The 16470-nt window shown below is 34.6% G+C and overlaps 3 protein-coding genes across 3 annotated transcripts in view; all 3 read left to right on the plus strand.

The window, feature by feature from the left end:
* The window catches only part of LOC138178765 (alcohol dehydrogenase 2), a 319787-nt gene that overhangs the window by 301370 nt on the left and 1947 nt on the right, over positions 1–16470 (plus strand). Inside the window, exons 2-6 of the mRNA XM_069110985.1 lie at positions 10905–13829; positions 13963–14073; positions 14230–14344; positions 16086–16212; positions 16339–16445. Of these exons, the coding sequence (XP_068967086.1) occupies positions 13774–13829; positions 13963–14073; positions 14230–14344; positions 16086–16212; positions 16339–16445 (516 nt within the window). The 5' untranslated portion in view covers positions 10905–13773. The remainder of the gene's footprint in view (positions 1–10904; positions 13830–13962; positions 14074–14229; positions 14345–16085; positions 16213–16338; positions 16446–16470) is intronic.
* The window catches only part of LOC138178761 (15-hydroxyprostaglandin dehydrogenase [NAD(+)]-like), a 154549-nt gene that overhangs the window by 131313 nt on the left and 6766 nt on the right, over positions 1–16470 (plus strand). The window lies entirely within an intron of this gene.
* Positions 46–10180, plus strand: LOC138178762 (15-hydroxyprostaglandin dehydrogenase [NAD(+)]). Its single transcript, XM_069110980.1, has 7 exons — positions 46–242; positions 5298–5418; positions 6219–6342; positions 6737–6843; positions 6951–7124; positions 8637–8791; positions 9964–10180. Exons 2-7 carry the CDS (start codon positions 5326–5328, stop codon positions 10076–10078), a joined length of 768 nt encoding a protein of 255 aa, XP_068967081.1. The 5' UTR covers positions 46–242; positions 5298–5325; the 3' UTR covers positions 10079–10180.

Consider the following 16470-nt stretch of genomic DNA (forward strand, 5'->3'; position numbering starts at 1 on the left):
AGGCAGTGAAAGGCGACGGAGCAGCCAGTGCGTCCGCGGCCGTCAACCACACCTTGTCGAGGAAAGCAGCTCGCGAGAGACACGCGCGCATCCACGCACACATATATACACATACATAGACACACACACACACCTCAGAAAGCACCCCGTCGCCGTCGTTCGACCGGTCGTTTCGCTTTCGACGCGGTCTGCCTGTTGCGGGACGGCTGATTCGTCGAAGGAAGGATCATCACAAGTGCAAGGTACCTGGGTGGATAGTGCGGGGGAGTTTTTTTTACGCTTCTCGTTACGGAGGGAAAATAAAAAGGAAGGGATAGAAGTTTCAAAAGGGGTGGATTTGGAAGGAAGAGTGCTTGTCACACGCTTCTTGGTGAATCTGTTTCGCTTTGAATTCTGGCTGGTGGATTTCAGGTTTCGATTTCGGGGGCAGAATCGTGGTGATTTTTTCGTTTTCGATTTCACGAGAATGTTGGGTCTTACCAGAGGATACCAGGTAGATTTCGAAGCAACGTAAACGAGCCTTGCTTGTTGATTGCGATTTTCAGGGTAGAATCGCGATGGTATTCGAAGAAACCACTTTAAAGGTGCTTGGTCCTGATTCTTGGTGAATTTGCTTCGCTTCGAATTCGACGGATTTGGGATTTTGAGATTTCGAAGGTAGAATTGTAGCGGTTTCACTTGGCATTTTATGAAAATAGAGAGAGTGAATGAAGAATGAGAGCCGGGAATGAAGATTCTACGGGATTTTAGCGAGCTACGAAAAGTTCACAACGTGAAAGATGCAAAAATTTTACGAGCGACGATTACGTATGAAAAGAAGGAGACCGTGTGAAAAGTTTTGAAGTATTTAAAAACCTAGAATTCCCAAAAGAATCGTGCGTTAGAAGTACGAAATTATAAGCGTGTATAAAAATTGAAGAGGATAGATAAGTAGGGACTGCTAAGATAAATCCGCTTAGTGCCGAAAGGCGAGTAAAAATTTGAAGGAAATGTCTTCACAGTGAGTTTTAAGAGTTATCCCGCGACGTGTTTACGGATAACGAGTTACATGAACATTATTTCGAAGATGTATCACGTTGGTTGATTTTATTTTCTTTGGATAGCGTAAAAAGTATTCCCAAGTTATAATAAATTTACAATTTGAATTTAAAATGCGAAAGTGAACTTGTTTGCTGAAAATTGAAATATTATCTATGTTCTGCGGATACAGATCTTTTTTCTTTCTTTTTATCTTATCTAACGTTGTTAGAATACAAAGATTAATCTTTCTAGTACCTCGTTCATTAAAGCGTTAAATCATCGTTATAAAATAATATAATATAATAAAACAAGTACCTCCATATTTCTTATTACATATCTCGAAAATAACTTAAAATACGTTTTTCTCAAATTATCCAGTTTCGTTTGATTCTCCTAGTAAAAACAAATACCAAGTGTAATTAGATATAACCAGTACTGGATGAATACTATTAAATAAAGAAGTATACGATATATCATAATTTTGTTATGTTTTGACGAGTGATTTTCTTCAATTTTTATTTCTACTCTAAACCTAACAAATTTCTCAAACAATTTATAAAGCACCGAAAAAGCATCGAAGAAGGTTGTAACTTTTCTCGCATCAACCATTCTGACCGAAAGTCCCATAAAACCGAACTCCATCGACGTCTCTTATTTCACCTCACCAACAGAGAAGTTTCAGTGTCACAGTATCCTTAAAAAATAGAAGAATATTCGAGGCTACTGTCTCGGGACCACTCGATGCCCGTGAACTGGATTCTTTGCCATTCTTTGCCACTCGCACAGACGGGAAATTTTGTCCCCAGAGGACCGCTTGTCTTCTCCGAGAAAAGATCACGGACTAAGAACGTAAAAAAAGAAAGACCAAGGAATACTAAGCGTACGATGGCTCGCGATAATATTTCAACACTGATCGCTTTATCAGAAACATTCGTACAAATATATAACATCTGAACACAGAAAAGAGAGCGTTGAACGAATGAAGCTGTACGTTACGTTTCCCACTTATTTTCACACGTAAAATAATCTCCCGTCTATTGCTGTCTGATCGAGATTAGACAAATTCACGTATGCCTGATAAACTTCCAAATTGAATTTCCTCGGGAACGAAGCCTCCAATATAGTTTCAGTATTCTTGCTTTCCGTCTTATTATTTCGTGCTATAGAGTCCCTCTGATCTGAACGGTATCGCGAATTTCCAGAACCATTTCGATGTATCTGCAAGGACTTGGAATCGTGCAACTACTTGCGGACAATAATGTACATGCACTATGGATGAAAAGACGGTAGAAACACGGAGGGTTAATGGTGGTCGAGTGTTTTCGAGGAGGCAGCGTAGGTGAAAGTGGAGAAGAGGTGCGTGGTAAACTGTGACGGGCGGCGGTTCTCCAGCCGGATATCGAGCGATCGAGCTCGTCGTGAATTTTTTAGATCGGCCCTTTTTGATGCTCTCTGGCCGGAACGTGTTCGTAGGTTTATCTACGGCTGCCAGACACACGAGCTGCCTCGTACCTCGTGTCACGTCGTCTGCAATATTAAACGAAGCTGCGTGATGCTGTTTCACTGTCGCGAGAAGAGGCTTGAATCAGACAGTATGGGGGCGCGTTTGAAATCCTCTACTTTGCCCGCGTGAAATTCCTCTTGCTGCACGTTCTCTCTCTTTCTCTCACGTTCTGTTTTCACAACTCGCTGCTGGTATCTTCTGCTTTGCGTGTTTATTTTGTGTTACACGTTTTCTTGCCCCCTTTGTTCTTCCTTTTATTTGGCGCGTGGTAGAAAGTCAGGTGGAGGTTTCGAGAGAACGCGGTGAATTTTTTATTTCACGATCCCGGATCGCGGTTTGCGAGAGAAAGTTTCCTCGACTTTCATATTGCATGTAGGTATTTGATAGTTTATTCTTGCTCGAGATCGTTGGCATTCGTATTCTTCTTTTCGAAATTTGTGTTTGTTGGTTTTATCGCAATTGATATTATGAATTCCATTTGATACGAAATGGAAAATTTTGGAAAGTTTGTAGTTTGGTTTATATGTAATATGTGATATTTTCTCAACATCGAAACAGTCTGATTTTCCATACAGGGAAATGTATAAAATATCTTAAGCGATACAGCTGCTTATCGTAATATATTATGGTTGAGACAGATTTCTAATTCGGTTCTTTAATTATTAATTTCTTTATTCGTGTTTATAAATATATATGAAATTGCATGAACATTTTAAGTCTCTTTCTGTTTAGTTATTTATAAACGCAAATCCCTTTTTTATAATCACTTTTGCGTTTCAGCAATTTTTTAAAGTTACAGAAGGTGATAGAGTACGAGCTGCATCGTTTTTGTGTGTTTTTACAATGTCTAAAAGACGAATTTTCGTGTTACGTGACCATAACGGAACTTTGCCTGGCCAAACTATAGTTAACAGAATGTATTCCCATTATGTAAATTACTGAAAGAAGATAAAATCTATGATTCACGGGGAACAGTAGAATAATCACATTTCAACCATGCTAAATTTCAAGTATTTAAAAGAATCATTAAAACTACCATCATTTTACCGAATTTACCATATATTTTCCTCGTAAACTCTCAGTAAAATCTCCAATTCGAAGCTTAGATAGATAATAAACACTATTATACACGCTAAATAAACACTACTATATTGTGTGTTATAGTTATCTAAAAATTGTAAAGCTGGCATGTTTAAACATTTTCCAATCAGTGTCCAATATTAATTAAAAGTTTTTAGATATCACTGTTGAAATGTATAGTGAAAACTTATCAAATCTGTCACAAATTATACTTTTACCGTTACAAATACGTTTCAAACTTTACTATTTACTATTAACTCTTTACTATTTACTATTTACTCACCTTACTGTTAAAATATGCCTGCAAAACTTGAAATTGCCACATAAGTAAAAGTTTTAAGAATCTAAGATACAAAGTCGTATTTTCCAATTCCCTAAAATATCATCCGTTAAATTTCCCAATCGAAAATATTAGCAATTTAAAAACGATTTCAAATCCCTTTACTATTAAAATGTAAAGCCCTAAAAATTATCATGGTTCGAGTCAGTCTATTGCTATTTTCCATGAAATAGTATCTTCCCTTTATTGTTGTGAAAAATACGTTACACATTTTCGAATCGCGGGAAAGTATCGCAACAAAGCGACAACCCAATTAACAATAAAAGTAAAAAAATGATACTTTGACAACCGAACTACCCAAATACAAATTTTCAAAATCTTCGCGTACACTACTACGATTGTTAGCCCATTTAAGAAAAATTCAGATTTCAAGTTTCTCCATTAAGAATAGTAAATGCTGTATGTATTCATTTTTTAAAATACTTAAAATTGCTTGAAAAACTGAAATTACACGACTGTTCATCTTGAACGATGTAGTTTCTCATGAATTTCTCAGTTCATAGTTAATAGACATAGCATGGCGGGAGTCTGGCAGTCGGAGCGTGTGGTAAACGACTCGTTGGAAGCGGATTCGGTGAGTCAGGCGCCTTTATTTCCGAACGAGCATCCCCATCGTCGGGAAGTCGAGTACGAAATGGTTATAACGAGACGGTAAAATTCGATTTCACCCGTGTGGCCGATCACACGTCGCGGCAGACCAGAAGTCGTTTGCACGTGCTTTTCAAAACGGATTCAAGATGAAACCGACGCGTCGGATTGACTTCAGCCCTTTCAAATTGATTCCTTTGAAACTGATTTGCAAAATGTTAAATTCTTCAGAAAGTTAGAAGCGTTCTTCGATAGTTGATGCACAATAATACGTAAAAGTACTTGAACGATTTGTACAGTTTATAGAAATTATTAACAGTTTATAGATTATTGCTGTTACGTCGATGCATACAATTTTAGTATTTCATAAAAATTTTATAAATTCTAAAGAGATAATAGCTATGTATAAAAAATGTGTAAAAAGTTCTGAAAAAACACATTGTCGTATTTGCCTTACATTTTGCTGTGAACGTTTCGAACAACATGTTACGTGTTAGAAGTTTGATCTCTATCGATTGAAAAGAATTACTATTGATCCGTGTAAATGTTTTTATTTAGCTAATGAGGTGTATTGAAACTTCTCTCGATAAAATACATTTTGTGAAATAAAACGGTATACAATATTTTACATGATAATTATTACTGTCAATTTATATTCGCTATCGTTAAACAACTATTGTAAATATTTCTCAAATAATTTCTGAAAGAACGAAACGTTTATTTTTATTCAAGAACGATATAGGTATCGTGTTTTTTCATTTACAGACGGATAATTGACAAGGGCCTGTAGAAGATGGACGTAAAAGGGCGAGTTGCCCTGGTGACGGGCGCCGCTTCCGGTATCGGTAAATCTTGCGCCGTGGAATTATTAAACGAAGGCGCGATGGTGAGTAAAAAAAAAAAGAGAAAAAGGAAAATATTCAATGTAAAACTAGCGCGAGAGAAAAATTTCCATAGCTTCCGTTTAATTTAAAAAGTTATCGTGTTTGATATCTACGAAACAGTTTCTTGCAGGCTTTTATTAAATTTCACAAATACCAAAAGTATGTAATTTTGTCTATCTATTTAAACAAATTTTAAATTCCTCTTCCGATTTTATTTATCCGAGCTACCTTAAAATATATCACGATTTTTCCGAAATACGATTCAAAAATATAAAATGCACTTCGTAATCCTAAAATGAAAAATTTTTAAACAGCAAAAAAAAAAAAAAAGAAAAAGAAAGAAAAGGAGAAATGAAAGTATCGAGAATGGATCTTCGTATTTTCAGTCATGATAGCGTGAAGTAGCAATAAAATTTTTACAGTGCTGTTTTCATTAAGGGAAGTAGCGATATGGGTTTACCCCATAGCACGTAGTACCTATAAAAAATTCATATTAATAGAGGGCTAAGGAGAACCAGCAGAGTTTATACTTATATTTCGCGAAACCTCCTTAAGGATGTAACCTTGACTTAGTATGTATACCGTTCCATGAATGTTTCGACGCCTTATGCTAAAAATTATCTCGCGTATATTTAGATCGCTCTCCAGTGAAGTTTTATCTTGGCTTCTGACCGACTTCTACGGAATAGTAATACGTCATGTTACTAGCAATAATGTCTCGTTTTGCCACGCATTACGTGTAAAACATTATTAAATAAAATTCTATTCTATTCTAATAGATATTATATTTTTCTATATATAGGTGTCTATATGCGATATAAACTCAGAAGAGGGTGAAAAATTAGCAGACACTTTGTCTACAGAACATGGGAAAGACCGTGTGATCTTCTGTCAATGCGACGTCACAGACTATTCGCAATTCGAGGGTAAAAGACTCTGAATTAATATTTTCCTATTACAATATTAATTGAAATTTTCAGAGTATAATGAGAAAAATCTATCTAATTTATCGATTGTTAAATTGGAAATCATACGTTTATTTTCTACCTATCAATACGCGTGTAACTTATTTATAGAAATATAATTATACTCTAATGATCCAAGTTCCATTTACACTGAATAAAATTAAACTCTGTAAAATTTGACATTAATATTCAATATTCATAATGCAAAGTATAATCTTAAACATTCAATCTACATACACACGTGTGCACTTGATTTATTATACTTGATTAATTTCAATCTACAGAATTCCATCGCAATTAAATTTACATAGTTATTTAATTTACGTCAGAGTAACGTACTAATTTTAATTCGCAGAATCGTTTCAAACAACGTTCGCGACGTTCGGTCACATCGATATCGTTGTTAATAACGCTGGAATAATGAACGATCGATTTTGGGAACTGGAAGTGGACATCAACGTTGTGAGTATTTAATATTCAACACCTTCCTAAACTTTCTCCACGCTCTTTTCTTTTCCTCCTGATTTTTCTCTTTTATCTGCACGAGGTCTTTGTTGAAATTATTGCAGAATGGCGTGATCCGCGGAACTTTGCTCGCTCAGCGATTTATGGGAACGGACAGGGGTGGCCAGGGTGGAATAGTGGTTAATATTGGAAGCAACGTCAGCATCAACCCTTATGCGAGTGTTCCAATTTACTCTGCCACCAAGGCGGCAATCGTCAACTTCACCAGAGCGTTTGGGGTAAATCAACTTTGACGATGATTAATAATAAAATTGCATTCGTGGTTTACGCGTTAAATAAATCATGAGCTAAAAAGATGATCGTAGAAAGTTATTATGGAAAAAGTACGAGAGATAAATAATCTTCTAGTAACATGTAGTTTATATTTATAGATACGTACTTATCTCTACATATGCATGTGCATTACACGAGATTCCCTCGAGAGACATTACGTTTGTTTAATTTAGGACACTTCTGTACGCGAATGTCATAAATTACATTGTATCCAATTTATCAAAAAGCATAGAATTATACATACACATGTATATCGTATCTATTTTACAATTCAGGACTTCCTTTTTTTTTACACGAACATCATGATTCATTTTTATCTAAATCTATAAAGTTTGATATCACAGGGATAAAAATCGATCGATGTATTTATGTTCTTATTTTACGATACCTTTCGAACAATTCGAACCCTTTTTTACAGAAAGTTTCAAGCAAAATCTCCAAGATACTTGTTCAAAAATATCCAGTATATCAGGTCTGTAAGTATGAAACCGGAATTTGCATATAGATGGCCCTAGCTGATAATGAGGTTATCACTAAACTGCGTCATTGATGCCAAAAGTCTTTGTTGACATCTCACAAACATTTTCGACTCAGAACAATACAAGTTTCATACAACAGCATAGTTTGTAATAGCGTTGAACATGTCAAATTTTGTGCCTGGAAACTACGATTTGCGGACAGCATTGATTTTCTGTTACCATTTGAAGAAAACTGCTGCAGAATCGCATCGAATGCTTGTCGAAGCTTACGGTGAGCATGCTCTTGGTAAATCACAGTGCTTCGAGTGGTTTAAAAAATTCAGAAGTGGCAATTTTGACGCGAGGAACGAAGAACGTGGAAGACCACCGAAAAAGACCACCGAGCTGTTAAAACCTGGCGAAACCGTTAATACTGAGCGCTATCGACAACAAATGATCGATTTGAATCGAGCTTTGCGTGAAAAACGACCAGAATATCAAAAAAGGCAACACAAAGCAATTTTGCTTCGTGATAATGCACCATCGCATACAGCAAAACCGGTCAAGAAAACGATCGAAGCGTTCAGTTGGGAAATACTTTCGCACGCGGCTTACTCACCAGACTTGGCTCCGTCCGATTACTATTTATTTGCATCGATGGGACACGCACTTTCCGACCAGCACTTCACTTCTTACGAAAATGTACGAAAATGGCTCGATGACTGGTTTGCCTCAAAAGAGCGACAGTTTTTTTGGCGTGGCATCCACCAATTGCCAGACAGGTGGGAAAAATGTATAGCTAGCGATGGGCAATACTTCGAATAAAATATTTTTAATCATTTTCATACAATAAACGTGTATTTTCTATACAAAAATTCCGGTTTCATATTTACATACTTGGTATAGATTTTCCGTATAAAAATCGTCATTTATCTTTGATCTAACTTACAAGATTGGAAATCGTGGGAATCAGTTTGATATTGTTGTCGTTTGCCATAGCACCAATACCACGTGGACTTAACCGGCGTGAAGGTGATGGCATTATGCCCAAGCGCGACAGATAGCAAATTATTAGGAGATGTCAGTAAACAATTGCTCTGGGCTCGATACGTAGACGCTTGGCTTCGTGATGTCGCCAGTTCAGTTCCTCAAAGGTAATAATACTTCCATATTATATATATTCCAAGATATTACATAATCTCCTTATAGCTTCTTATATCATCATCTAGCTTTTAATTATCAAGTTATTTTGTTTAAAATTTCTAATCAAACATTAGATTAAATTCATTAAATCGCAAACAATTTTTAATTTGATTTTATTGTGTATTTATTCTGTGCTTAATATTCTGTATTACGATATGTCCACGTATCTATAGATGTTACAGTATAGCGGAAAAGTGAAATTACGCGGAAATGGCTGTTACAGTTTTATAAATACATATACGATCGATGTTATACACGAACTCTTATTATTTGACTATAATTGTCGATAAACTGTAATAACAAATTATTTCCTTCCTTTTCTTATTAATTCGTTTATCCCTTTGAACAGCGTTCAATGCTATTAGAAACACTGGTAGTTGGCTCAGACATAACATTTTTAAAATCTCGGTCGTAAAAGCACCACAGATTTCCTCTGTAGCGCTGCTTTATCCCACAATTTCAATGGAATATTTCAACAAGCTTCCAAATATAAAATATAATAGTAACGGTTAATTTTCAGATTTCGTTTTATTCTAACGTTTATAGGATACTGCCACGTTTTTGTTGTTTTATATTTTCGACAGAAGTTATGTCTCCATTCTGCATTCTGTCAATTATTTGAATAATTAAAATATTTATGGACCGATGCAATTTTAAGAATAAAAAGAAATATCGTTTTTATCGTTTAGAAAAAATAAAAGGTAGCCTTATAGCTATCCGGATTTAATGAACTAAGGAAATTATTTCTAGGGATAGCAGATATTAAAATATTTATTAAAATGCTTACACATCTGTTGTCTTACATACGCGAACTTAATTTTATACATGGAAACAAAAGTTTACTCGTGACTAGTTAAAAATAAATATGTTGAGATATTTACAGCTATTCAATGAATAATTCATATTCGCTTCGAAAGATCGTTAACAGACTGTAGATTTTTATCACGTTCCATATCTTTATACAACAGAACTGGATAGGAATTCTCTGTGTAGAAATTTGTCGGACCTATAAATAGTTATAGCGGATATTTTATTTTGAATATTTTACACGTGAATATATACATATATTGACAGACCTTAAACAAAAATTATAAGATTCACTAAACGATCTAATATGTTGCAGATCAGAGCACGTAGCTAAAGCGCTGATCCAGATCCTAAACACAGGCAAAAGTGGAAGCGTCTGGCTGGTGGAGAAGGACCAACCTCCTCATGAGATCACATTCCCGAAAAACTAAGATCCTAACTGTCGTAATTCGCGTGAATTTACTCGCTTGAATTCAAATAGCTGTGCCGTACCACATACAAAACCTCTCATCGTCTCTCATCATCGCTACAAATACGCGAAAAAAAAAAAGAGAAAAGGAAAAGCAAATATTCCAGAATATTCCTGGTATCCACAAGCTAAAATTTATTTGCAATTCAAATTTTATCGGAAATTCGAGTTAACGACCTAAGGATCGATCATCGAGGAAGCGTGAAATGCTACGCGGGATAATGAACACGCGTTTAGGTGTAAGGTTGCATCATTTTTATTGCCAAAGATTACGGAAGGCAATTAGTACGATGAGAAAGTTTCTTTGTGCGTTGTTATCCTTTCGTGTTACATTTAGAAGGAATAACGTTCGTTTTACTTATAATATGATAATTTAACGGGATTTTCTCGAGTGTCCGTTCCTATTTTCCTTCGAGAGTGTACTCGATGGAAATTCACAGGAAATTCTTCAATAATGGCACGTCGCAATGTTACTCGAAGGAGGCAAATGATGATCTATAAATCGAGAAGTCATGCACTGCTGTAAGTTTTTCATTAACGCGTTTATCGCCATGTTATTTATACACGTTACATAGAAATCGAGGACCTCGGATGTTACCTTATGTTCATTCGTTACAACAACCACGTGATTGAAAAATAACGATGTAAGCAGTTTAAGAAAAATAAGTTTATACATTTTATACGAATCGTTCTTTCTATAACAACACGTGAAAAGGGAGAATACTCCCATTTGTGTCGTCGAGTTGCAACAAATGATATATGTTTGATATTCATCATTCCTACGATAGAATTCTAGTTCATTTCAGACGAATGACGTAACTAGAGAAACATCAACTGTTTGAGAAAATCGATTTAAAACACAAGATTATTAATTATTCGATCGTTTAACGATGAAAATCTTCGCTTCCTTTCATCATTTAATTAATAGTTCTCAGATTTGTATAGTTTTTATGAATTGGAACAGTTGTACTTTAAATTGTGACACTATAGTTGAATGCTATAATTTAATTGAATAATCGTGGCACGTCTATCCTAGTTAGTAGTTCGCTTTTTGAAACAATTTTTACGAATACCTGAAAATTAATGGTTCTAACAAGCTGATAGCAAATTCAACAAAAATTGTTAATTGCAATGAAAATTTTAAATTACGTACCTCCTTAACTTCTTTAGACATTAGAAACGCGCTATTTCTAAAAATGTAAACAATCACGTGATATAAAAATGAAACTAAAATTGTATATCTAACACGTCAAACCGACATTTTTCACTTTGTCTTCGAATGAACTGTCAGCTCGAACTACCTTGGCGATCAACGCGTTAAGTTAAATGTCGACAAAAAATTAAATATACGCTGTGAATCGAAAGTTGGTCGAACGAACAACGTTTTCGATGAAAATTAAAAATCAGAATCACCATATTGGATTTTATATTGTTTAACAATTACCATGTGTTCCCGATAAGACTCGATACTTTGTAAAATATATCCTCGACACTCTTTACTTATACATATTTGTTATACTGCGCGACTCTGCACAACAGGTTTCTAACCATTTTTCATAAACAATTGTAAAATCAAAGGACTTCGCTTAGATAGTCACGTACAATGGTTGGCAGTAATATTTAAAGAGGTGTACGATGAATTTTATCATACCTTCCCTAAGCCCTTTGAAGAAACCTGTCTCCGATCTTTTAATAATAGATACACAAGTCGATTAGATATTTTACTGGTGAAGGTTTCAGACTAAACTTTGTTCGATATTTTTTGAATAGTAAAATAAGTAAAATTTCATGTTATCGACGATTATTATCATTAACCAATTTTTCCCGGAATGTAACACCTTTCGTGTAAAGATACGTAACATAAACTGCGCCATTAAAAAAAAAAAAAAAAAAAATCGAACAAGGTTTTGATCTTTGGACTTGAAAAATTTTCAATGTTCAAAATGTACAAGCGTTTTTTAAGTTAGGCTTATAGTAATGTAATAAGGCAAGAAAAAGCGATAAAACGACTCGAACTAAATAATAATAATGATAATATTAATAATAATAATAATAATAATAATTAACCGTTTAAAATTAAAATAAATGAATTTACCTCAAACACACTAAACTGTCCAATTTGTAACTTGGACGTAAGCAATCGTATAATGTACTAACAGTAAGAGCGAATATCAATAGAAATCAATGGTAGTTTTCAAGATCGAATAACATTTTAAATTTTCTACTACTCCGTTCTAATTGCTCGATCACAATAAATTACGCATCAAAGTGTCTGCAAACAGACGTGACTCGATATGTGCCAGTCCAGTACGTTAATACGATATTGATAAATGTATACTGAGAATGTTGAGAAACTGAACAAAATTCATTCCATCCATAAGTTAACGATTTTCTACATTTATAAAATAAAATCGATAATCGCGTAAGATCGAGTCCCTCGTTTGCGACTACTTTATGCAAACTTTCGACTGAACCGATCGAGAGGATAGATTTATTATCACGAAAGAAACCGATTAAAACGATTTGTCCAAGAACAGAATGATAATCGTGCGTGTAATATTTTATACAAATTCGTAAACACGGGGACGACCAATGTAAAAGAAGAAACGAAGAAACTTAGGTTTAGATGCAGTGAAATCGAGGCCTAAACTCGACGTCTTCGACGAAAAATCATAATTATTATACATGCTAATCGTCCATTCTTCCATCGAACATCCTTAACATCTCTCTTGTCCCGATCACATTTTCTTCGCAACGATTATACTCTCTTGAAAATTGAAAATCTATCCCTCGTCTATCTCTAATCGAATTAAGAATCTGTCCCCACCATCGTACTTAGCAATTAATATTATATTCGTATTATTTTTTACTACGATGTTCTCCGTTATGTGAAAAATTCTTGAAATTTTTGATAATAAAAAGCAATACAATAGCTGGTAAATTTTTGAAAGATTATAATCGTTATATAAATTATTATTATTACACGATTATTACGTATAATCTGAGAAACAAGAAGCGGATCCACAGGATCTAAAATCGAAGATCAGCCGCACCTTTAAATATAACATCGCACGGTCTTTATCGACACGACAGTTTGATCGATAGCTAGTGGAAATTGTTATAATTTGCTGGAAATGTATGTTGCAAGCCTAGCCAATAAAATGCATAGCTTTTTTTTTACAAAACAACTCAATTACCAGTATCAGCATTAGAGTAATTTAAACACCTTAAAGTTATTAAGTCGTAAAAGTAACAAGTTCGTTTCCTCGTCAAATATTCCAATTAAATCGATTTCCTAATAAATTTCGTTTCCTAATTAGCGACTTTTTTTCTTTTCTTTTTTCTTTCTCTGCGTTTTCCTTAATTCAATGATTCATAGATAGTCAGTGGAAAATGAAATATACCGTTAACGAGTCAATCGAGAGAAAAACAAACAACTGCACGTGACTTTGACATATCGGAAACGTAGCTGTCCAACTTTCGACTTGAGTTTTTAAATTCTTGTCTCATTCAACTCGTATTAGATTTATCGCTTGCCCTTTTGATTCTGTTTTTTTTTTTTTTTTTTACTAATTTCGCTGTTTTCTCTAATGTCTTATTTAACGATGGTGGCATTGTGGTAGGAATTACGGCGAAAGATTCAACATAATTTTGAACATGCAATCACGATGTATAACCTCGCTTTTCATCAACCTTTTGAATAAGAGTCCAAAGTAAACTACTTGAATATGATATTTTCCCTCGTAAATAATAACGACGTACCTTCGTTTCATCATCTTCGAAGTGTATACTTCGTCCTTCCTTAGTTCTCCACTGGATCATAAGCGTTTTCTTCTGTTACTTCAGAAGCTTCTGGAAGATCGAACGGTGTCAATTTCACGCAACTGCAATAGCGTATCGAAAGAAGAACAGAAAGGGTAAAGGAGATGACGGGCCAAAAATAATAAAACCGATCTGGTAATTTTCCATGAAATTACTAATATTTTGCCAAGATACTTTTAACATCGTACTATTTATTCTTTATTTAAAATAAACGATATCGTTTATATAGCACTGCTATTTTGTTCGGATGCTGATGTTTATATCTTCAACGAAATTTTAATGGAATTTTAGCGAGAAATTACCTAAACCAATTCTGGAGCCTTCGTGTAAGAACGCTATAGTGATCGGTGGGTCTGAAGGTTTCGGTTTTGCAGCGGCTGATCATCTCCTGTGTAAAGGAGCGCGCGTTAGTGTTTTCTATTTCCAACGAAATCTCGCATATCAACGTAAAATGATTTCAACGATTTTTTAATATGTTGTCGGTTATTTAACACTAGAACTACCGATAGTTAACACAAAGATATTTTTACCAAAACCAGTCATTTTGATCATTAACAAATACGTAATAATAGAATATTTTTATATTTATCGATTTATTACTTCCTTACAGAAGCAATTCCATGTTACGTAATACAATTTTTGGTATTATTAATCCATCTGGGACTATGATCCCTAAACGAGGGTTGACAAATTTATAAAATTGTAGAAACAGTCATTTTGACTGGTGTGGTATTTCTAGTGTTAGCATCCGGAAGTTTCTCGATAACTGATATCAGCATATTGAATGATACGCAGTAAAAATTTGAAAAACATGTGGCAAGTTGTGCAAAACAAGGAAACTGGTTAATTGGGGTTCGATAAATAGATTGCAAGATTATTTTACACTTGGACAAGTACCAGCCATTTTGACTGGTGTGGTATTTCTAGTGTTAGCATCCGGAAGTTTCTCGATAACTGATATCAACATATTGAATGATACGCAGTAAAAATTTGAAAAACATGTGGCAAGTTGTGCAAAACGAGGAAACTGGTTAATTGTGGTTCGATAAACAGATTGCAAGACTCTTTTACACTTGGACAAGTACCAGTCGCTTTGACTGGTATTGGTAGAAATAGCCTTGATACAAAATTATTTGGAGTTTGAGTACATAAAAAACAAAATAAAATTCATTGTATTATTCTTTTAGTTATCGTCCGTAATCTTGAGTTGCGTTAATCTTGATCACGGCGTAAATAAAATAACGTAATCAAAACCTAACTCTTATCTTTTGTTAATAACATGTACAACTTGACCATCATCGACGATTGTCGAATGACTCACAGCAATCCAAAGAAATAATATTATTGTAAATTGTGCAAATTGTAATATTGGCGATCGGTAATCAGGCTCGTGCCATCGAGACACGCGTCTCGTAAACAACCGCATCGCCTACGAAGAAGTTGCGTTCTTCTCGTTTCGCTGTATATACAAATTAAATCGTTACACATACTGACACACCGCGGCACGAACATATAGTACAATCATGGCCGTAGATCACCAGCTATAAATCATAGAAAAACCCGTAACCAATACTAACGCATACCCTGTCACAGACGCACAATTATAGGCAGAATTTGATATGCGGTACCGATAGATTTTTGCGAATATTTTCGAAACTAGAACCGTCTGCCTCTTATGTTTCGGGAAAAGGTTTCATTCAAGAAGAATGTTAGAGGCTCGTTGAAATCATTTTACGTTGATATATCAGAAACTAGCCTCTATAAGTAAGATCTGTTTGCTAAGACAAATTGTTATCTTGGCTTAAAAATCAAAGATTATAAATCAATGTATTCGAAACATAAAGAGTAAATTTGAGATTGAAGATGAAATTTATGTTATGAGATAAAAGATGTTCGTTATAATATTTGTGGAGCTACTAAATCTTAAATTAGATTCTACATTTAATATGAAATCTTGCATAAACATTCGCAATACAGTAATCATGTTTAGTATAGTGTAGTCATCAACAAACACGTCCTCGAGTATAAGCATATAATTAACGTGCTGACAAATTATCTCGTAAACAAGTCTATTTCGTTGGTAGAAAAGATAATCAAAATTCAAAGAGAGGAGCAAAGCTAATCGTTCGGATTTTCGAACATTGCAGATCGTCGTAGTAGCTGACGATGATCCTATTGAGGGAAAAATTGCAGTAAAGAAGTTATGCGATTCTTACGGAAAAAATCGCGCTGTGTTTGTTCATTATGACATTAAAAGTGATTGTCACGTTCAAGGTAAATTAATATCGACGAAGACAATGAAATATAATAATAAAAGAAGAAATAAAACATAGTACAACGATAACGAGTAATACGTATAATGTGAGTATAACGACAAACTTTATTTTATCATCGTTTTAGCTGGTTTGACAAACGCTCTCTGCAAGCTTAAAGTGGTTCACATTCTTTTCAACAATCTCGATAAAGAACGACCACCATTAAAGTGTCCAACGTCGACTTCGAAACAGGTTCGTAATAATTAAGATAAAAGAA

This window comes from Bombus flavifrons, chromosome 4, assembly GCF_040668555.2.
Source record: "Bombus flavifrons isolate JBK064 chromosome 4, iyBomFlav1_principal, whole genome shotgun sequence".
NCBI classification, from domain to species: Eukaryota; Metazoa; Arthropoda; class Insecta; order Hymenoptera; family Apidae; genus Bombus; species Bombus flavifrons.

Bases quoted from the DNA above. Each gene is read 5' to 3' on its own strand.
- LOC138178762 (XM_069110980.1), top strand. From the start codon at position 5,326: ATGGACGTAAAAGGGCGAGTTGCCCTGGTGACGGGCGCCGCTTCCGGT. The intron at 7,125-8,636 runs GTAAATCAACTT...CGTTTGCCATAG, and splicing joins ACTTCACCAGAGCGTTTGGG to CACCAATACCACGTGGACTT. The intron at 8,792-9,963 runs GTAATAATACTT...AATATGTTGCAG, and splicing joins GCCAGTTCAGTTCCTCAAAG to ATCAGAGCACGTAGCTAAAG.